The 22,463-nt window shown below is 40.9% G+C and overlaps 1 protein-coding gene across 2 annotated transcripts; it reads left to right on the forward strand.

Moving 5' to 3' along the window:
- The first annotated feature begins 397 nt into the window (after positions 1–397).
- On the forward strand, positions 398–21,231 carry LOC101845882 (E3 ubiquitin-protein ligase RFWD3). Of its 2 annotated transcripts, none has more exons than XM_013088416.2 (14): positions 398–671; positions 8,232–9,237; positions 10,277–10,414; positions 10,994–11,079; positions 11,869–11,968; positions 12,252–12,421; positions 12,854–12,965; positions 13,792–13,890; positions 14,715–14,878; positions 15,539–15,736; positions 18,299–18,393; positions 19,210–19,298; positions 20,029–20,211; positions 20,695–21,231. In XM_013088416.2, exons 2-14 carry the CDS (start codon positions 8,242–8,244, stop codon positions 20,842–20,844), a joined length of 2,580 nt encoding a protein of 859 aa, XP_012943870.1. In that variant the 5' UTR covers positions 398–671; positions 8,232–8,241; the 3' UTR covers positions 20,845–21,231. The 2 variants fall into 2 exon arrangements, with proteins under 2 accessions (XP_012943870.1, XP_005109033.1); XM_005108976.3 differs by having other exon boundaries at positions 398–565.
- The last annotated feature ends 1,232 nt before the right edge of the window (positions 21,232–22,463 follow it).

The raw sequence follows: 22,463 nt of genomic DNA on the forward strand, positions 1-22,463 counted from the left end.
TGGTAAAAACAGAAAATTGAAAACTATTGTAGAGGGAAATATATCTTTTGTTCCGTAAATCGTTTATTTTTATCTGATTTTTCCCGCTAATTCAGTGAATTGTAATTTGCCAGATTAGTATTTAGTTTCATACAAAGTAGCAAAACACTAGGCCTCCTTATAACACGTGAGAAGCGTAAAAATAAGCACCAGTTGAAAACCTCTTAGAGATTTAAGAAATTTGTTCAACATTTTATGAGTTTCACAATAGAATCCATAGATCTGTTTAATTGTAAGAAAGGAAATTATGAATGTATTTTCTTTTTCAAATTATTTAAGACATTAATTTTAGTCTCTACATTTGACATTTATGTCTACCAAACACAAGAGAGTACCGCAGTCCGGAATATCTGGCATATTTTGCTTTTGTTCATCAATGTTCAAGTGGAAGTCTTGAGTCTTGAGGCTCATGATGGCATCAAATTCAATGACTTTTCAACGTGACAAAGTTTGAGCATGAAAGACTGAAATAAATAGTTTTATAACGAAGGGAACGGAATAGATCTAGATTCTAGATCTAAATCTAGTAAGAAAAAACAATGAATCGTCCTAGTTAAGTAGGCCCTCCTCATTTCTCATACACTCACCTGATAGGCTACTCATTCAATTTCAACTCATTTTTTTAGTAACCGGTGGGTATACAATACATTCTTTCACTTCATTTCACGCTCTGGTTTTATGCCCTTTCTTGTTCATTTTTATCCGCTTTACCAGAACATTGACTTCATATAGATCTATATATTCATTACAAAGGTAAATTTTTACTTTCACTCCCACACTCTGATGAGGGAGGACTTCGTAACGAGCGACCACCCCATCAAACACAATAAAGAAGAGGCCTAACCCTACCCCTACCCCAAACTCAAACCCTAACCCTACCCCTACCACTAACCCTACCCCTAACCCTAACCCTACCCCTAGCCCTCAGTTCTGCTCTGTCTCATAGTGGTCGCTCGTTACAGAAGTCCTCCCATCATATTACTATGCCTACGAGACAGAGTAGTTAGTACAGAGGGGCAAGAGTTCATTATTAATATTAGGAATTAGAAAGGCACTCCTGTACAATTGCGGTCCCGTGATACGGGGTGCCCACAACGGCTGGATCGGGCCAATCGCCTGAAACTGAAAACAAACACGTTCGTTTTTTAGGCGATCGAGTCAGGCGATCGGCCGATCACATCAGTAGTGGGCACCCTGTATAATTAGATCTAGATCTAGCACTGTCTGCCGAAAGTCCGCTCTTTGCTTCAGATGGCGCTGCTGTGCCAAGCTGCTGTCTGTTTTGAAGCTCTCTTTCGTTTCTCCAGAAGAAGAATAGGAATAGCTCCTCCTTGCGTGCGCTGATCGACTACTGTTCATCAGCTGTTCAGGTTCGTTCAGTGCGGAGTTTTAGGGTTTTTTTAAATTTTAATGACCTCTGCCTCTCATTCTAAAGTCAAATTAAACAAAGAAAATAGTCGCCTCTACCAGGAAGAAGTTTTTCGTCAGTGTAACCATTTTAAAAAAGGAGTGTATACAGACCCGGTAACCGGGAATAAAGTCACAAAGTATACAGACCCGGTAGGGGAACTCTTTTGTAAGAAAGTGGTTATTCTCACCCGCCCGGAAGTTCTCGCAAGATCAACTCCTCCCCTCTTCTCTCTCTCTCCGTCTCTTTCTGAATACTGTTTATCGGTGTGGACGATCAAATTGACCAAAACAAAGTTAAAAAATGATATTAAAACACAAAAGTAAATAAATTTGGTTGTCTACAAAGATGCTACGGCTATTTAACTTTTCGAATCAAGCCGAACTACGCGGGTCGCCATTTTGTTTTGTCCGGAAATTCTCGCGCTACTCCTCTCTCTCTTTCTCTCTCTCTCTCCACTGCCCACAGACAAAATTGTACGCTTTTAGTAGGCTACAATTGTAATGGAACGTTTGTTCACGGCACAGAATTCTACAATTTTTCTGTTATCACAGTGTAGAATTCTGTGGTTTAGGGTGAACGCAAAATTCGGTGAACGCACACCGGGTGAGAATAGCCACAAGACTCGCCTGCACTATTCTCACTCCCGGTGAGAATAGAGGTGGCCCTTTTGTAATTTCGGAAAGTTTCAGCACCCTCTTGGCTCAGGGTAGAACTAGGTTCTTCTAGACCTATGGCCTAGGTCTAGATCTAGACAGACAGATATAAATCATTGATCTAGTTTCGAGGCTAGCCTAGATCTAGATTTAAAACTAAATGAAAATTGCGGATGTCTTTTCGATGAATGATTGTTTTTCCCCTGTTTTGGAGTTGGAGGAATCACAATTTGAAGAAAAGAACAATCACACAATGTCATAATTTCAATCGAGCAGTCACCCTTTCTCTCTCTCTCTCTCTCTCTCTCTCTCTCTCTCTCTCTCTCTCTCTCTCTCCTTCTTTCTCTCTCTCTCTCCTTCTCTCTCTCTCTCTCTCTCTCTCTCTCTCTCTCTCTCTCACACACACACACACACACACTACCGGGTCTGGGCGCTGAAACTTTCCGAAATCACAAAAGAGTTCCCCTACCGGGTCTGTATACTTCGTGACTTTGTTCCCGGTTACCGGGTCTGTATACACTTCGTTTTAAAAAAGCGTTCTTCCGAAATTTGAATTCTTATTTATTCAAGGGTCAGCTCTACTCGGACTCGAGTCCGAATATGGGTTTTATCTATTCGGACTAGGGTCCGAAAAAAATGTTTTATTCATTCGGACTTCACTTCTAAGTGAGTTATGTGAGTGTAAGGAGGTTACATGATTAAACTGTCGTCGGGGGATTTTACGTAAATCCAGAATAAGAAGTAGAATTGCAGACACCGACAAGGACTGTGTAATTGTGTCAAAAGTAAAAAGACTGCACTCTCATTAGATCTACCCAATGGCAGTACACGGTACAACCGACAACTCATGGTCTTTCCACCACCACTCACTACAGCATCATCATTACATCCACCACCATTTGTCTTTCCTCGTGTTTAAATAAAATTTCATTTTGTTGTGTGTTGTAATTTTTCTGTAATTATTTTTTTTAAATCACATCGCACAAAACCGATTTTCTGTAATTATTTTTTTTAAATCACATCGCACAAAACAGACAGCCAATACCTCTTCCCACAGCAAGCCGGGAGTGCGATATCGCTTCGCACAATCTCATTGGTCGACTTAATTTACTTTGCCCCGGGCAAGGTCAACTCATCTTAGTTGTTCTGTTCAAACTAATGATTCAAGGAGGGCCAGTTTAGATAGATCTAGTAACTGGATATTAAAGCTCACATTACGATTGTTATCATAATCAACAACAAAAATTCATGAATGCTGGAAATATTTAGGAACAAGGGTCGGAAGTCGGAAGGGATGTCATGCTAGACTCATTTCAGAGTCCTCCGAATATAATTTTTGTCTATATTCGAATAGTCACTTCGTTATTCAAAAACTTGTTAGTTTCATTTTGATTTTTTTAACACAAGTAGGGTAACTCTGTTCACAAAGGGTGCGCATTTGCGAAGAGGATGCTACCAAATTTTGAGGACACTTTTTTAATTGGCTCAAAGAGAGGAGTGGACCCTCTTGTTATGTAGACTCCTTGATATCGATACTGATGTAAATATTCGGTATCGATGATTGATCAGTAAATCTAGAGAACAAAATGAGCAGTGAAATTTCACTTGTATTTAACAAGGCAAGGGGGGGTTTCAGGGCATGCCCCCCTGAATTTGACCATAATTTGATGTTTTGCAATTAGGTTTGATTGGCTATCTCTCCATATGCTTATCGGCACGAGCATTAAAAAGTATATCTTGGTGGGGTCAAAACGAGTATCCCTAAACGGGACCGCAATTGTACAGGAGTGCTATTTATTAGGTTTGGGTTGGGGTTAGGTCTCTGTCTTTTTTTATTGTGTTTGTTGGGGTGGTCACTCATTATATGGAAGTCCTTCCCACTGATTCACTGCTTACTTTGGGGGTCAAACTGCAGTATTTTTTGCTGCAGATCACACATAAAGTATAAAGCCATTAAAATTGTTGCAAATCAATTAATTTCAAGAAAATTTCAAGCCTATCTGCAAAATATCAAATTATTGGTTTTTTAAAATTAGGCCGCGGCTCTATTTCTCCGAACGCTCGGCAAAATAAACTTGAACTCTATTTCTCAGAATACTTGGTAAAATGTCTGAAGCTTCTGCCAAAAACAATCTGAATGAAACACTGTGCCGTTATCCATTAAGATCTTGCGCACTGGTCCTCTCTCAAACATGAATTCTTCAACTACTTCCGTCACAAACCCTGCTGTCTCTCTCTTCAGTTTCTTCCATATTGCAAATCGCCCTGGGCTACAATCAACAATTGACAGGTATGGCACTTGATGATGGTGAGTTTATATCTATTGCCAGTCTTGTCCAGTCTGTCACGACATCTAGGTTGCCCGCCTCATGGACAACTGGTGCAGGATCGATAGACTGACATTGCTCACAAGCTTGTACGACTTTTTAAATCTCAGCATGGCTCGTTTCTGGTAGCACCTTCCGAGCCAAGTACAGAGTACAGTCTACCCCCATCTGGTGCATGTCATGCAGGTCTTTCAAATCAAGATGACCAGTAGCACACACGCATGGCTCTGGTTCTCCTTCCTCCATTCCATGCCCACCAGAGCTTAACCACTCCTTTTTCACTCGTGTCAGAATGTCTGCTTTGTTCTTTCTGGTCGGAACCAAGGTTATCGACATAACCTGACCAAACTCATTAAGGCTTTTCAATATCCCTCAGCGTCTCTTCACAATCAACTCAGCTGTCTCTTTGGTGTGCACTCTCCTACCTTCCGATAAAACAGTTTTGATCCAACCAGCCACCATTGCTGAGTCAGTGATAACTTTGATTTCAAAGATGTTCCACTTGATGGCCATGTTTACACCTTTCATCACAGCCTCCAGCTCTGCTTCGTTGATATGATATGGTCAAAATCTGAAGGTTTCCGAAGCCAGGCAGCGTCCTCTACCCCGTTGCCATTGATCTCCAGTAACACACCATATCCGATACTGCTGGCATCACCCCATATGGTTTCTTTGGTTGCTTTAGCCACGTACCATTTTCCTTTGACAGGATCCTCATTAGTCAAGCGGCTCAACATTTCCTTCAACATTTTCTCCACTTCATCTTCTGCAATCTTCTCCCAATCGGTACTATTAGTCCTTCTCTTTATGTAGCTGCATGCTATTCTTCCGCAGATCGAGAACAACTCCCGTTTGGTGACATTAGACACTACATGGGGAATCCTTTTGGCTCTGGAAAATATGAGATCTCCTGCGGAATCAGATTTCAACTTCAAACCCAATGCAGCGCCACCATCCAATGGCTCTGGTTCTTTCGTTTTCAACCCTTAGTTGCCCAGGTGCTTCACCAGTGTAGCAGATGTTACCTTGCTCTCATCCAGCAGAATGTCATCAATGTAGGACTGCGTGCCAAAGTCTATCTTCTCATCCGTACTCAATACCGTTTTCAAGGTCTTCTTCATGATGCGGTGTGCCGATGTAAGACCGAATCCAAGTCTTGTCAGGCAATATGTTTTACCTTTGTAATTCACAAGTTGATATTTTCATAGATCTCGTGACACCCAAATTTGAAGGTAAGCACCTTTCAGGTTGACAATCATTGCTGCATCTGTCGCCTGTCTCCACTCTCGCAATGTCTCGCTGCATACATCCGTGAATTCACTCACCCCCCGTGTGACTACTTACATATTTATGGAGCTCTCTGTAGTCAAGGACAGGGTTTACCTTGTTCTTACTTGGTTGAACAACAGCCATAAGCGGAATTATGCCTATTTCTACTTTCTCATTCCATCGTAAAAGTATCCCTTCCTCTATCCAAATTTGTATCTCTTTCTCAAACCCTTCCGTAGTCTCCATATCCATCTGTTTACCATAACATCTGATCTTATTCTTTAACTGGGGAGGATCCCTTTTCCATTACCACTCTACTGTCCATGTATTGCCATCAAAAACTGCCTTAAAATCACTGTCGTCAATAACTTCAACCTCACTGTGTTCGTAAACAGCGCTCTCTGCTCGCTTTACATTCCTCCCTGCCTGGTCTGGGGGATCAGATTCAGTTTCCATTTCCGCTACCCCACACCATTTGACACCAAACTCAACTGTACCACAGTTGACTGAAACTCCTCCCAGGCTAGTTATAGCATCCATTCCCTGCACCACATCAATATCAGACAGAATAGAATCTGAGACAATTGCATTTACGGAGACCGAGACACCTCGCACGTCAATGATTAGCTCTTTCTTCCCCTGACACTTCACTCGTGAATGATCAAAAGCTACCACATAGTTCTGGCCCACTCTGTTTCCAACTGCCTGTGAACTGACCACTGTGACCATACAACCTGTATCTACCTATGCTTTGACCTTACCTCCCTTCACGCCAAGACAGGCACCGTTTCCCCTCTGACTGCATCGACTGGCTGTGTGCCCAACTTCCTTTCAGTGTTACCAAACAATGTCAGCACGATGACTACAAAACTTACCCATATGTGGTCCACCACATCGATAACAAGAGCCTTTAAATGCCCTCACACGTTGACTGTGGCTTCCCACTTTGTTTGCCATCGCTCAGCCTACCGCCGCAACACGGACCATTCCTGTCTTGCTTGCTGTAAGGATTCTAGCTCTTGTTATTACCTCTGACAGTTCAACTTCGAAGACCCGGCTTATCTGTTGGAGCTCACACGATATCAGGTCAGGGAATCCATTTACAAAGGATAACCTAACCAGCCTATCCAGTTCGCTGCCTGAAAATCCAGCCAACCCTCCCAGTCTCTTTAGTTCGTTCGCGAAGATATCAACATGCTCACCGTCCCACCTCCTCTGTGTCAACTTACGCAACAAATGAGCTGTCTGTGAATGCCTCTAGAAGACGCTTCTCAATTGTCTGATATTGTGATCTTTCGAGCTCACTAAGCTGTAAGTACAACGCCAATGCATTACCCTCCAAGATCAGCAGTACAAATTTCGCAAGATCCTGAATGTTCTTCAAACCCACGCCGAGTTTAACCTTAGCCAACCATGCCACAACATCACTATTGCCACTGAAAGGCTTGATCATGTCCGTCGTTATTTTCGATGCCATAACTAGCACTTAATATCTGACTCTAGATAGAGAACATCGCCGAAATAGCTTGTGGTTTAACTATACACACCCACCTCTTGTGGCTATCCAACTTGCACTGACTGGTGACAAATCTTTTTCGCCTCGACTGCGACTAACGCTCATGAGTTCTGTCTTTCACAGTCTGGCTCACGCCTCAGCCTGCCCTTGTTCTCGTCTTCAATGTCAAATAGGTACTTGATTACTTTCCCGAAATAAACCAATAAACCACATGTATATAATACCTAATGATAAAAGTCAAATACAGTTTAGTGTCCACTTAACAGCAATCCAGATAAGAGCAATGTCTGCCTAACAGCAACCTTAGCTTGCGTAACAGAATTTTCCTTATATAAATAACTCCCTTTAACAGCAACATTTCCCTCTAACTGTAACAGCAACATTCATTGGTACAAATTGTCTGACAAATTTCTCTTTTGACTCAAAAACAGTACCTCTTCTCTTGTTGGGGCCAAAAATACACTATGCTGATTACAGGAGCCCAGTTCACACCCTTCAAGAGTCTCCCAGATGGGGGGGGGGGGGGGATATCTCTGCCACTTTGATTATGTGTGACAATACCGCCCTGCAATCAGCCATGGGCTTACTTCAAAGAAGCTGTGGTCAAACCTCGGCACTGACGCTGCCAATGTTCTCACCTGCTGATGTAACAGCATCACAACACGCTGCTATTACCTTTTCATGCATAGTGGTCTGCCAGATGAACTGAGCTCAAAGGCTGGGTCTGGTCCATGAGCCAAACAGTCCAGTCCATTTATAACAGCCTCTGTTATTACAGGAACTTGGATGTAACAGTGATAAATCAAATTCTCGTTTGTTTGTTTTTTCTCTATAAGTGTAGGTAATATGAACCTGGCTATAACAGGATTCAATTTGTGCAGACTTGGATATAACAGTGATCTTACAGCGCATGAACTTGCTTTCGATCCGTTAAATTATTAAAATTTGTCTCAACCAGGACGTTTCACCTGTTTGTATGATCGCTTGAAACACATGTATATTTTTTCCCTCTCCAGAAATCACATCATGCATCGAATGAGGCTTGATTTTCTTCCAACCGGACACAGAAGGGGTGCTAGTTCTGATGGCACTTCTGACATCCAAGATCCTTCTCCGACTGAAGAAAATGATGAAGATGTGATATTAGTAGGTCCATCTTCGTCAGAGGATGAGTTGGAACCTGAGCCTCCTAATGAGGCATCAGAACAGCATAGTATTCAGGGTGCGCACACTCAAAGCATAAAACATTTTCTATTAGAAGCTAAGAGACTGCTCAGGTGTGCAGATGATCAGTCTAGATCAGAAGAAAGACAAAACAGTGTTTCTGGACACCTCTATGATTTCTCTCGTCATGTGACTGCCGAAGATCTTTTGAGGGAAAGGGAATTCACTGATATGTTAAGCCTTGTTGCTCGTCTGAAGGGCAGGTTAAGTGCTGAACGTGTGTTTTCTCTTGGATGCCCACATCTACGTAGAGAGCGTGATATTTTTGACGAGCTTTTGTTACTGCATTCAGCCGAGTTGTTAGAAGGAAGTGAGAGGACAGCTCACGTTAGTTCAGATGTGGCTAGTGCCTCAAACACTGATTTGTCCTTGCCTGGACCTTCAAACAGTGTCGTTGAAACAACTGAATCAAATCGCAACATTAGCAGTGAGGTCTTAAATCCAAATGTATCCGACCAGAGAACACTAACTGTGTCTGAAGGCATAACAAATGTTCCCTCTGGTATTTCAACAATGCCGTCTGCTCATTCTCGAGAAGAATTGACAGAGAATTCAGAGACTAGTGCTTCCTCTTTCATTTCTGCAGCAGGATCAGTTCTTTCAGAAGATTCTTCTGGAAGTCGGGTGAATTTCAATGGCTTGGAAAACCAAATGCAACATGTGAGGGAGTCTTTAAAGCAGTTTCTTCTTTCTGGAACCATGGACTTGTCACCAACTGTCAATGTTCAGAATGTGTTACGATACTTGGAGATGTCGTCTGCATTAATTCCATCGTGTTCATCCGCCAGTACCATGGAGGTTTGTATTGCTGACTGAATAGTTAATAATTGGAGGATAGTTTACATATATATTACGTTAATAAAACTATTGTTTGCTCCAATATATAATAATAATAATAATAATAATATATAACATTTATATAGCTCATTTCCAAAAAAAGTAGTTCAATGCGCTTTACATTGGAATACCCATTTTTCAAAAACCTTTCTTACTACTTCCTTTCTTCTCATGCAATATACATTAATGCACACACACACACACACACACACACACACACACACACACACACACACACACACACACACACACACACACACACAGAGACTATTTTCATCCAGACATAGAACAGAACAACTATAATGAAAGATAACGTTAAAAGCTTATGATATGGGTTTTTAATGTTTAAGTTTTGACTTGAGTTCCGTCAGGTTGTATGCGACTTATAATTTTGGTAAATGACGTGGAAATGCGCGTTTTTATTTGTGTGTATATGAGTTGTGTGCAATACATTTTTATTAGCCACTGCCAGTTTGTTTCATTTAATCTTCTCTTTAAATGGGGTTTTGGAGACTCCATTTTTTTGTTTTTTTACCGAACTCTCGACTTTTTGGGGATGATTATGAGGAAGACTCCTCATTTTGGTCCTGGAGTAGTTGGCTGGTTTGCCTTCAGTCATTCCATAAAAACTCATTCATATGAATCTTTAATTTCTTCAGTGAACTGCTTAAAAGGGGGAAATCATTTACATAAATTTGTACTAATAAGCTGTAGACTTTTAAGCCAGACAGGAGTCGAGTCGACACAATCTCAATATTATGTCGTAAGTATCAAATCTGATGAACAAGCTATCTTGAAAAAGATTTTAACACAAAACATTTAATGATTTAGTGAATGTAGAGACCGAGATAGCCAGTTGTGTGAGTAATGATGCCTATTTTTACCGATAATGTTATGGGATGGGTCCCACTTTCTTTTACAAAAGGTGTTGTTCAGTGATACGTACCTGCAACTTTTTCTTGAAGTCTCTCTGCCTTCAATTGCAACTGTATTTCTTCAGAATTTGGTCCAGTCCCCAAGAAGCAGAAAAAGGAAAAAGCCTGAAGATGAAGTTGCAGCTAATGACTCAAAAGAGGAAGAAAAAATGGATTCTAATGATAAAAAAACGAAGGTGGAAGAGGAGGATGAAGAGGAAGAAGTGAGTATTACAAGAATGTTAATATATTAATATATATTTTCGTTTCTTTCATGGGAAATCAATAGAATAGAAGTAATGGACAAAATAATGATTTTAAAAATATCTGACCCTCTGTTCTTTACATTTTGCACAATATTACCGCCATTGGCACTATCTCCTCATAGTTTTTTTAAAGATAGTTTACCGTTATCAGTTCAGTAGGATTTACTTTTACTCAGTGTTTTCATCCTCCCCACTTTGTTTTGAGAAAGGTCGTTTGGACAGAAAGTTTGCCCTTGAACAATTTGCTTTCTTGAAATGTAGGAATCAGTTAAGTCTGCTGGTAAGATTGTTTTGGGTGAAAATATGTTTATGAAGCTATTGTATAGTATTTAAATAGATCTCAGTAACATGTGTTTAGCAGTAGAAGTGGTCTGGCTCATTTTCAGTTCTTCTTCTTTGTAGTTTTTTAAAATCAAATTTTAATCTTTGATAGGAACCCTTCTCTTAGATATGGAAAAAGGAGGTGAAATGCAAATTTTAAAGAGCATGAAAACTTAAATGACCATTATTGGCATATATTGACATGTTCTCTCACAGAGTTGCCCAATCTGTCTGGAGCCGTGGTCAACTGGAGGAGAGCACAGGATCACATGTCTCAAATGTGGACATTTGTTTGGCCTGAGGTCAGTAGTTGGGTAGTTACCAGGGAGTTCCAGAAATTTTAAGCATGCCAGAACATTCATAAACTGATTGCCTCTAATATACAAGCAAAATTGTCCCAGACGACCACCCATTGTTGAGGAGAAAAGTGGTCACCTTAGACATGTGCTCCTCTTGAATAGTGTCATTTCGATGTATAGAAAAAACACAAGGGGGAAATAGGGAAATGATTTTTTGTACAGGTGGTTGTCTTGGACAGGTGGTCGTTAGTGCAGGTTCAGTTGTCTTAATCATAAAGAAAATGAAAACTGCAAGTGCTTTTTTTTTGCTAGTCCTGGGTTAACATTCTCACGTCCTGAAAAAGAGGAGAGGAGATATGTCTGGAAAGAGTCCCTTTGCAGCAGTTGTATAAGATAGCTTGATGTACTCAAATATCCAAGTTGGTATTGTTTCACACTTTATCTTGCACATGATGTATATTCAAATATGCGGGTTGATAACACTTTTTTTTCACTTAAGCTGAGATCCCTGACTTTCAGTTTTTGTGGGGGGGGTTTCACATATTTGCTAGCATAGATGTTTTAAAAATTATACTTTTAATTCGCTGCTGAGCTATATGTAAGGGTTGGATGTTTCAGAAATGGGACAATTTCATCTTTACTAATAAAGAAAGTATTAATCACCGGAAAGAAGTGTAGAAAGAAATCAGTGCACTCAAATTTATTCTATATTTCCACCAGAGATAATTCCACGAATGCAAGTAAAAAAAATAGGTGGATTCTATTGTTTTGTTTTGTTTTGTTACATTTCAGCTGCATTGAGAAATGGGTGGATCAGGCTCGTTGCTGTCCTCACTGCAAAGCCCCCGCCAAGAAGTCGGACATACGACCTATCTTTGTTAAGAAAGTCACCGTAAGTTTTCCCTCTTTTATTTCAAATCTACTATTTTTCGTTTGGACGCGTCTTAAGCGCCTGCTGTAAATGTACATAGAGGTTTGAGTCAAAGAAGTTGATGTAAGCCTTCTGTTAATTTTTTCCCATGGAAGATCCAGTAAGCATATCCTATTTGTTCTTCTTTTTTTTCCTCATTATACACTGAGTAAAAGGTGCAAGGGGTTGTTACTTTGTAAATTGTCCGTAAACAGTTTATTCCAGGCTGATCTTACAAATGATGAGTCATCATGTTTTTAACTAGGCGGAAGACACTTCACAAAGAGACAGAGCTCTTCGGCTTCTAGAGGAAGAGAAATTTTCTCGGCGACAGATGGAGCAAAAAGAAGCTTCGACAAGGAAGGAGCTCAGTGGCAAAATCGCCAGCATGGAGGCTGAGATGGTGTTGCTTCAAGCTCGGCTGCAGAGAGGAGAGTGAGTGGCCCCCTTCTGATAAAGTGATGTACTGACATCTTCCTTTGTTTTGCCTTCACCTGCCAAAATAATCAACAACAAAAAAAACCCAGTTTCATTTCTATTGTTGCAAGGCTTTATTTTTACATTTTTTATCCATCTTGTATCAAGTAATTTTACTGTGGGTGGTTTTTAGTGCTTAAGCATATTGGGGAACTTTCATTGCTAAAAGTTGTTTACTCTTATCAAATGTGCATTCTTTCACTCTCCTTTCACATTATGTGTACCCACAAATCAAGGAGCCGACTGGAACAACTGGTCTACATGTGTACCCACAAATCAAGGAGCCGACTGGAACAACTGGTCTACAGCATCATCTTACCCTAGTGCATGCAACATTTTCCACTGCCGTGATTGTTTTATATTGATAGTTTTTTTTAACTTTTTTTCCAGGGTTGTTGGTGCGGTATCCAGTGGTTCTTCCTCAGTTATATCTTCCACTCCTGGCTCCGTACGGTATGGGTCCAGTCGATTTGCCTTCCAAGAAAAGATCAATTTATCTCAGGTAACAGCGAGACTTGTTTAGGCCTATGCTGTTCACATCCTTTGCCAACAGTGGCTACCCATTTGTTCAGCTCCCTGTGTTCTTAATCTTGGCCATCTTTTATTGTTCAAATTCTCATGTCATTTGCTGGAGAGAAAGTAAATTATGACTGCTGACATTGGCGCCGTCACACTTTCCTCACTAAAAATGAAAACGAGGCGGCAAACTTATCATTGAAAATGTGTCGTGTTAGAAACAAGTGGCATGGCTGGATTGAACAGGAAAATGTGAAAAGATATAGCGAAAGACTATTTTGGAAAGATAATCACCTTCCCAGAAAAGTGTTCGTCTTTTGTTATGACTTTGAAATGTGGGGTTTGCTGCAAAACCTTTTTGTAAGGCAGTTGTAAAAGTATAACAACAATAGATATGAGGCATGCACACAAAATGAGTATTTCTCATAACTCATGAACGAAGATGTGGGCAAAAAATCGACTCTAAAAGTTTTGATTTATCTAGGTCTATAGGACTGAAATTGGAGAGGTAATTCATTTTGATAGCTCTTTTATTGATCCTTTTGGGAAATTTGAGTACTGTGACAACAATACAATAAGAAAATAATTCATCAATATCTCATATTGTCATAATTCTCAATATCACACCCATATAAACAATTTAACAAGCCTGCCATTGCTGGTCCCCAACGTGCAATGCCTGTTTCTGAGCTAGACTTATGATATCTTGCTCCAAGACACATCTCAGTGACCACTTGCAGAAACATTTTGATTGGGGGTTTTTTGGCTGGAAAGAGCTAAAGAATGTCTTTGTTTTTATTTTGATATTTCAGGAGCCCAGCTGCCGAGTGTTTGACGTTTGTCCAACTTTAGGCATGACCGTTGTGTCTTTGAAATCGCCAAATACTCTGTTTAGGGGCTTTGGAATCAAGGTGAAGTGCTTCTTTAGAGACGGTTTTTTTTGGTCATAGTTAGTCTTACTTAACCAATTACCACTAGTGTTTGCTTTTAATAGAGACGTAGTAAAAACAGAAACTTTCAAACATCTCCTTTGTTTCCACCCTTAACTCCACACATCAGTGTAACAAGCTCAGTCCACCAATGCCACCCCTCACTGCCATGTAACAAGGATTCGAGGAACTCTTTTATCGGCTAGCCGTACAATCAGGGAAGTAGGCATTGGTTGAACCAGTCTCTCACCTCTGGCTTCTGGCTACCCAGGACAGTTTCTGTGGTGGCTCGCTACTCAAGCACTTTCACTGGCACTCGTGAGATTTGACACCCACACTACCCTGACCATCTGCATCGCTCTGGGCTCACATAGATGGGGCAACATCTACCCCCAATTGCACCCTTACTCCCCTTTCTTGCCCGGCAGCATGGTGTAAGTTTAGAGCCGGCGGAACCAAACCTGCGAGTTTTGTTTCAAATAAATCAGGGCTGAGTGGTCAAATCATTTTCTGTCTTAGACAGGTAACACCATTGGATGGGAGCGGATTTTTCTTTCCGTTTCTGCGCTGGGCAGGTTTCCGTTTTATACAGGTAATTAAAGAGGAATATGTCAAGGGGGGAGCAGGGAGATTCTGTTAAGGCAGGTTCGACTGTATATATTTCGATGTTGCTGGTGGAATCTCCTTCTAAAACAAAAAATTCAATCTGACAAACCTCCTAAGAGGCAGCCATTTTTGTGTGACGTCATTCAACTGTATTATTATAGTCCTCAAATTTATCATCTGAATTTGTCTGTCCTCCTCAGATCCTGTCTCGAGACTTCCGCCATCTGTCCTACCAGCCACTCCACGCCAACATGATTCGTGACCTGTGCTTCCAGCCAGGATCATTGGATGGCATGCTGCTGTCCGGAGGCATGGACAAGTGTGTGCAGCTCACCAGTCTCACCAGCAAGACAGTCGTTCAAAAGTGCGTTTGTTGTTTCCTTAGTTTGGTTTTGGTTTTAGTAAGAGTTTTACGGCACTTGCTAGGCAAATAGGTCGTATAAGTGCAGAAGATTAGAGGTGTTACTAGAGAGTAACATATGAAAAAAAGGAGGGGAGATCAGGATGATAGATGTTTGATAGCTGTTTATTTCCTTTTTTAGAATGGTTATGTTATCCCTTTCAGTCCTTGTGTTGTTTCTGTCTGTCTGTCTTGCTTTCTCTGTGCACTTGTTACTGTGTCGATGCGCTTCTTTTAAACCATAAACCTTTTGAAATTTATGTAACCCAATGAACCTGTGACGCCGATTTATCGCTTTGCAAGTTATTTGCCCCTGCCCCGATATATCGGTGTGTGATAGTCTACCATAGAATAGTATTTCATACGCGCATAAAAAGGGGGAAAATGAAGTCAAAAGGACTTGTAGGTTTCTGGTAACTATTGTAATAGTCAAGGCTGCTCAAAGAAGAGGGAATTGATTTGAATAAACTTTTGTGTTTCTTGTGTGTAGCCACGGAAGCATTTTTTACCCAGGAAGCCAGGGGATGGGATATTTTGGGCTCAAGAGGTCAGGGTTCATTTAGTTAATTTCAGTGAAATGGCGTTGTCTGTGTAACATGTCGAAGCTGTTTTGTTATATTTCAGGTACACTTTGAACAGTACTGTCTGGTCTTGTTCGTGGAACTTGCAAAATACGAACCTGTTTTACGCTGGGATGGAGAGAGGGGTTGTGAAGGAGTTTGACATTCGGAGGACGGATGCTCCTGTCGCAGACATCTTGGACAACGGCGGCAGTCCAGTGACCTGTCTTCAGTATTTGAGTGGCCAGGAGACAGAGAGGGGGTGCGTTCTTTTCAGGGGAGGGGTTAAAAGTTAATTGGGTTTTTCTTTTATTTTAATTTTTGTTTTTTTGTATTTGTAAAGGTTATAAGTTTTTCTGTATTCAGAGAATCTGAGAGTAATTTTGCAATATTCATAGGTCGCAATATTCCAATATTTAGCGGAGTTCTGTTACTGCCATTTCCTCCTAAACTCCGCAACCGCGACAGCGGGCCAATCAAAAAGAGGGTTGTTGGGAGCAGGGTGACTGCCGGGCCCCGGGAATTTGAAAAAAATGGCAGAGACCCGGGGAAAATACATAAAAGATCTGAAATATTTGAAAACCAAATCCAATAACGTCTTAAAGTTCATTTCTGCTTGTCGCGATTGTGATATTAATTCGTCTTTTCCGGGTCTGAGAGTAAGTTTCAAACGAACAGGCGGCTATGGCGGCAAGCGGAATTGTATGTGTCACCGAGGCTCGACTGGAAAATCAAGATTTTCATTTAGCTTTCGTTACCGCCCAGAAATTTGTCAGTAATAGTCTGATAATGCAACATTTATGGTAACATTTAGGTTCGGCTTTACAAACGTGGTGTCTACAATAAAAATCAATCAATTTTCGTCACTGTGCTGTCACTTCTTCTTCTTCTTCTCGATCGCATCACACTTGAAGTCCGGTATCTGTCATAAATTGGGCCGTCCTGGTCAGTTCATCTGGCGGCCCGTATAGCTTCTCTTGTAGCGTCAGTGGGGTTGGCCACGTTTCCTGTCTCAGGGCCCTGTGTGTCTTGCAGTGCTGAAGGATGTGTTCAACAGTTTGGTCCGCCTCTCCACACTGGCATTTTGGTGATTGTACTAGTTTAAAACATTTGTACATATGCTGTCTCAGTCTTGTGTGTTGTGCCCTTAGTCTGAAGATAATCACTTGTTCTTGGCGGGACAGCTCATGGTAGCCATCTGGTGTCTGAGGTGCTTTAAATAGTGTATTTACAATAGTTTTTATTTCTGTGTAGTTAACGCTGTTGTCTGGTTGCTCTTTTTGTGCTCCTAGTTTGGCCATCCTGTCTGCCTGCTCATTTCCCAAGACACCACAGTGTGATGGAATCCACTGCAGCATGATCCTCAGACATGGGATGTCCTCAATTTCTTTTCGTAGCCTTGGTAGTTTGCCGGAAGTGATTGCCTGCAGTACTGACATGGCATCTGTTAGGAATACTACTTGGCTTTGGGGGTCTACCACATTCTTGATGATGTTTGCTGCATGTACTAGAGCCTCCGTTTCTGCCCTGTAGTTTGTACAATGTCGCCCTGTTGGGACTGCCTCTGCTTGTCGTCGTCCATTTGGGAACTGTACGTACACTCCGGCTCCTCCTCTTTTCACAGCATCACCGTCTGTATAGATCCTTATCCATGCTTCTCGTGGGTATCTTTCTTCAAGCATGGACAGGGTGAGGGACTTCTTGCTCAGGTCGCTGTGGTCATCTTTTGTGGTGAACATAGGAATGGACGTGTGTATAGATATGTTTGTGTTACTGTGTTGCTGTCACTTTTGGGGGGGAAAAAAAGAAGAAAAGAAAGTTATACAGGCGTCTTGTCGGGCTCGCCATTGTGACCGGTCAGTGAACCTGCGCACGTTCTGAGCGCTGCAAAGTACAGGACCCAGGAATGGGGGTAGGTTATTGATTTTTTTTTAAAATGCACTCGGAGATGGGGGGGAGGGCTGGACGCAACACCAAAAGACAAAAAAACTGTAACTGGAAGCAAATTTTTATTGTTTAGGCTATAATTTTGATTACTACTACAGCTCTCTGCAAAGTTAAGTGCGCCTTGTGTGAATTTGGGAACCGTCATAACTTGTAAGCGTGTTATTGAACTTAGGGACCTTAGTGTTCACGTTTCATTGGTTGGATGACAGTGAATTGTGTCTCTATATTTTAGCGTTCTGTTCAAGGTTCGCAGATTTTCTGTGTCATTACATCTTGCCCTCCCACAGTTCTTACGCCTCTCACACTGAATAGGTCTTCTTGGGCTATTCTTCTCTACTTTGAGTTTGAGCATTAATTTTTGTCTTTCACGTTTGTTATATAGGCCTATATATGTGATATGAATCATGACAGTCGATATTCTGGTTTTAGGCCTTTTCTCAGGCTCAAAACAAGATTCATTTTTATATAGTTTATTTATAGGCCTACAGGCGAATACGATGAAGGGAAAATATAAATAAGTCGCACAAGACCCCAGGCGCCACCACTTTATGTACGTAATCAAGATTGTAAATATTTGGTAAGTGACTCTTACTTGAAATTATCTCCCAAACCCTCAAAAACCCTCAAATTGGTGTGAAATAACCTTGCTTCCATAAATTAATGGTTTTTATTTCAGCATTCTAGGGTTCAACAGTATAATAATAATGGGTGTTTCGCGAAAATGAGCTTCAGTGGTGATCACCCGGAAAGTTCCTCCTTTTTTAGAATTGTGAGTTGAGACCCATGAATATTGATCACTTGGGTTTGGTTTGGGTTTTGTTTTATTTTTGTATCGTTTTTTTTTTTCCTAAATTTGCTTCTTCCGTCTGGTCTGCAGGTTGCATGGCTTATTGATAGGACATCAACAGAACTTGGTGTTTCGGGAGCAGAACGGAGAGGACGTACTGACCCATAGGCTACCCTCCCCCCAAGGTCGGTGCAGAATGGCCCCTGTGCTCGTCTCTCCTTGTGGGGGGGGGGGGGCACTGAACTCCAGTGAAAAGTGTCACTGCCCACCCACTGACCCATCCAACCCAACCTAAATCTAAATGTAGCTGAAAATGTTTCTCTTTGAGAGAAATAAAAAGTAAAATGCGAGGCAGTGTGGTGAAATCGGGCGCTCGTCAAAACAATGAAATCAAAGAAAGAAACTGACATTTTTCTGTGGGTTTGGCAATTTTTATCTAATTTTTGTTTTTTGACTCAATACCTTTAAAGTCCATTTAAAAACACATCTCTCTGTGGATGATACCAAAAAATATTGATTAAAGGCATAAAATTGTAAATTTGCAGTTTCTAAGGACTCTCAAGCTTTGAAAATCGCCAGTCTCTGGCCGCTATTTTCTCGCTAATTTAACCTCTGAACCAGGTGACCCCCGCCTCCTTCAGTCGCAAATATCTCGACTTCTATTCATGATAGATAAGTATTTTTTTCACCCCAAGGAGACAAATAAACAAGCTTTAAAATGATACCAATAACTCAACATGTCCAAAAATTGACGAGTGCCTGATTCCACCACATCGTGATACAAATGTTGTTTACAGAGCCTTCGCTTAAGTTCAAATGGGGTGAATAACACGAAAGTGCTAGTGGTGATAATGAAAGAGTTGAGAAGATAATACAAAATGTTGGTACAATTGTTCAAAGATTAGAATGAAAGTTTTTTTCACTGTCCTGTAAAACTCTTCGTTTTTTGTATTGAGATTTTTCTTATTTTTCATCATCTTAATCTAATGTTTCTCTTACAGCCCCCCTGATGAGTCTCAGTCTTTATCCCAATGGGAAGTTCCTGACATCCTTCAGACCTGGCACCAGCTTGACCAGCTGTAGACACGAGGTCAGTGGTCCGTGCTTGCTCTGTATGCAGTCAAACCTGCTCTAAAGTCGCCTGTATAAGACAATCATCTGCACAAACAGCCACTTCCTGTTTCTCTCTTTCATTTAAAAAAATATTATTATGATACTGTGTAAGACGGCCACATCGGGGAGAAAAGTGGCCGTCTTACACAATGTCAACTGTGTGTCCTCCCTCTCTCGAGTTCTGACTTTTGACAACGTTTCCTTCCCCACCCTGACAAACCACACACAGAAACACTCGCCCTCAGTAGAAAGTTCCTCATTTTTATTTCTCAACCCGCATACAACCACACACACACTTGTGCGTATGCACATTACAACACACACACACACACACACACACACATGTGAGCATGCATACACACACAAACACACACACACACTTTCAGCAGTCTTCACATATTCCTTTCAGTGGTAACCCTACTCCTTGTTTTTCTATTTCCTCCTTCACTTTCACTGGCGTCTGTGATATATAATAGCAGTCAGGCTTTTCACCTTCGCAGAGGGCCTGAGTTGGATTCCCATGTGGGGAGAATTTTTATCGAGTATCTTGGTCTTTCTTTCTGCTGAGACGTTGCATCTTTCACCGCCTAGGTTGGTCCTGACAGGCAGTGTGAAGCCTCTCTCCTAAATGAGCTAAAATGTGTGGAAGTGAGGGAGCGTAAAAACTACATACATTTGTTCAACTAATTTTTTTCCCACTCTTGTAGATCAGCCAGCTGGTCCACCTTCCCAGCGAAGTGGAGGGGATGCCCCACAGCGTCACATCGGTGCGAGCCGCCTCGTGGGACATCGGCAACTCTCAGACGGTCATCAGCCGCAACAGCCTCATCCCTCACCCAGAGGAGGATTCTTCGCTGCTGGCGGTCGTGGCCAATCACTCGGAGAATAAAGTAATTTGGCTATAATCATTGTTTACTCGATATTAGTTGTATGATCATTATTATTATCTTCAACATTTTTATCAAAATTTTAATGATCTTTTTGTACTCTCAAGATTTTTTGGCATTATTAATACTATACATTTTATAGTGTCATTGTCATTTTTAAAATTATTATTATTATTATTATTATTATATTCCTTTCATTATGAATATATTTTTTTTCATTATTATATTTATTGTCCTCATTATTATGTTGTTGTTTTAATTTTTTTTTAATGTTTTTACTAGTATTGTTATTATTATTGAGTATAAAGTAAAACCAAGCCAGGCTGTTAGCTAATGTGAAGGCAACCAATTTGTGTCTTGTACGCTCATATGACCTTATGTAGTTGCGAGCATCATAAAACACTTACATAACTAAACTATTCTGTTACAGGTATCAGAGATGGTTTAAGATTACCCTTGGTTGCTTTTTCCCCCTCTGTTTTCCAGATCAACATTTTGGATTTGAAGAAGAAAGAAGAAGTTCAGTCTTTGGTCTCGCACGGTCAGAGAATACTGGACATCAAGCCTGTCCCTGGCATCACGGGTTCTTTTCTGGCACTGGCCGGCAAAGACCTGTTCTTGTATAAGTGGAGATGAGTCGCTGTCGCTGTGGTTGTAGTAGGTAGTGGGAAAAGTTGCTTTTGTTACCTCAGTCATAGCTGTGGAACAAGTATTCTTGTACTCATACTGTGGTTAGGATGTCCAATGATATATTCCACTTTTGAAAACCATAAGTTAGATAGAACATTCTACTAATTTTTTGTTTTTCAAGTGATTATACAAAAATGACAAGACTAACCTTTCTCCAACAATTAGCAACTTGTTTATTCTTCACAGACTGCTATCAGTGATTTTCCATTCCAAAACGTTTCATAATGATAAATCTGTATTTGAATCATACATTGACAACAAATAAACACTCACTCTATTTACTACATATATATACAGTGGAACTCTGATTCAGCTAGCTCGGATTCAACAAGATGAGATAGATTCCCCGTTTTTTTTCTTCTTTAAAATCAATAAAAATAACCTGAATTCAACGAGCACTTAAATCAGCGAGCTCGGATTCAATGAGGTTGCTTCCAGGGTGAACAGTCCCCGCCGGCGTGGCTTCCCTCATTTTTCTACCTCAATTAACTTTATCTATTCCTGGAAACCATCCATTGCACCTGCATCGTGAACCATTATTCACTTAAACGATTGCATGCAACCAGTCAGCAGCCTTTTTTCGTAACAACACATGCATTGTTGGCACGCGCACATGTCTACTCTAGCGTGTGTCGGATGTGTGGGCGTGTCGGGGAGAGGGATGACACTAGCGGTCCGGGCGTTGAACGTTGAAGTTACAAACGCGTCACAGTCTTTCTTTCCCCCGGCGACTGATCATTATTACAATAATAAGTTAGTCTTCTCGTACATCTACATAATGAATTGTGCGCTTGTCTGTGGAATCAAAAGTTGGCGTATGCTAGGCTAAGCTTTACACAGCAACACAACCTTTTAGTAAACTATCGAGATGACACAGGCGTGTGCATTTGAACGAACCTGTCTTTTTTTTTACACAGCTCATAATATGCAGGCATTTCAGGCATTACTTGTGGCTTCTCTTTATACATTGCTTGCTCAGTGTTTGTAATTATCTACACATAACCTCATATTTGCTATAATGAACACTCGGATTCAACGAGATTACAAGTCAGGCCTGGCGACCTTGTTGAATCCGAGTTCCGCTGTATATATTATCGTCAGCAAGCTGTTCAACTGTTTTAAACACAGAAAGCAAAATTTTTCAGGAAAGAGAGAAAAAACTATTTCGTTCTCTCTTCATCATTTGGAATTTGAATTTCTGCCAAACGTTTCTTAAGCACATGCAACCAATACCACAGCTATTTTTTTTTTTATTCAAAAATTGGGGCTCAGTACATCTAAACAGCTGGCCAATGATCTACACTACATACACTTTACTTGCAGCCCCATCGCTGCCTGTAATAACTTTTGCTCATTCTCTTTCTCAGCCAACTGAAAAGATATTATATTGGTCAGCTCTTGTTTTGTTGTAGCTTTAGCATTATCTCTGAGGGCAGTGAATGGTTGGTAAGTACATTGGTGTGGTTTACTCCTTCTTTCCTATCAAACATATCTATCGTCCTTAACTCTCCTCCTTTTTTTTTTGTTTGTTACTCTCTTGTAACACGTCTAATCTTTGGCACTTG

This window comes from Aplysia californica, unplaced genomic scaffold, assembly GCF_000002075.1.
Source record: "Aplysia californica isolate F4 #8 unplaced genomic scaffold, AplCal3.0 scaffold00739, whole genome shotgun sequence".
Taxonomy (NCBI): Eukaryota; Metazoa; Mollusca; class Gastropoda; order Aplysiida; family Aplysiidae; genus Aplysia; species Aplysia californica.

Coding starts and splice junctions, on each gene's coding strand:
- LOC101845882 (XM_013088416.2), top strand. CDS start 8,242: ATGCATCGAATGAGGCTTGATTTTCTTCCAACCGGACACAGAAGGGGT. Junction 11,080..11,868: donor GGACATTTGTTTGGCCTGAG/GTCAGTAGTTGG, acceptor GTTACATTTCAG/CTGCATTGAGAAATGGGTGG. Junction 19,299..20,028: donor TGACCAGCTGTAGACACGAG/GTCAGTGGTCCG, acceptor CCACTCTTGTAG/ATCAGCCAGCTGGTCCACCT.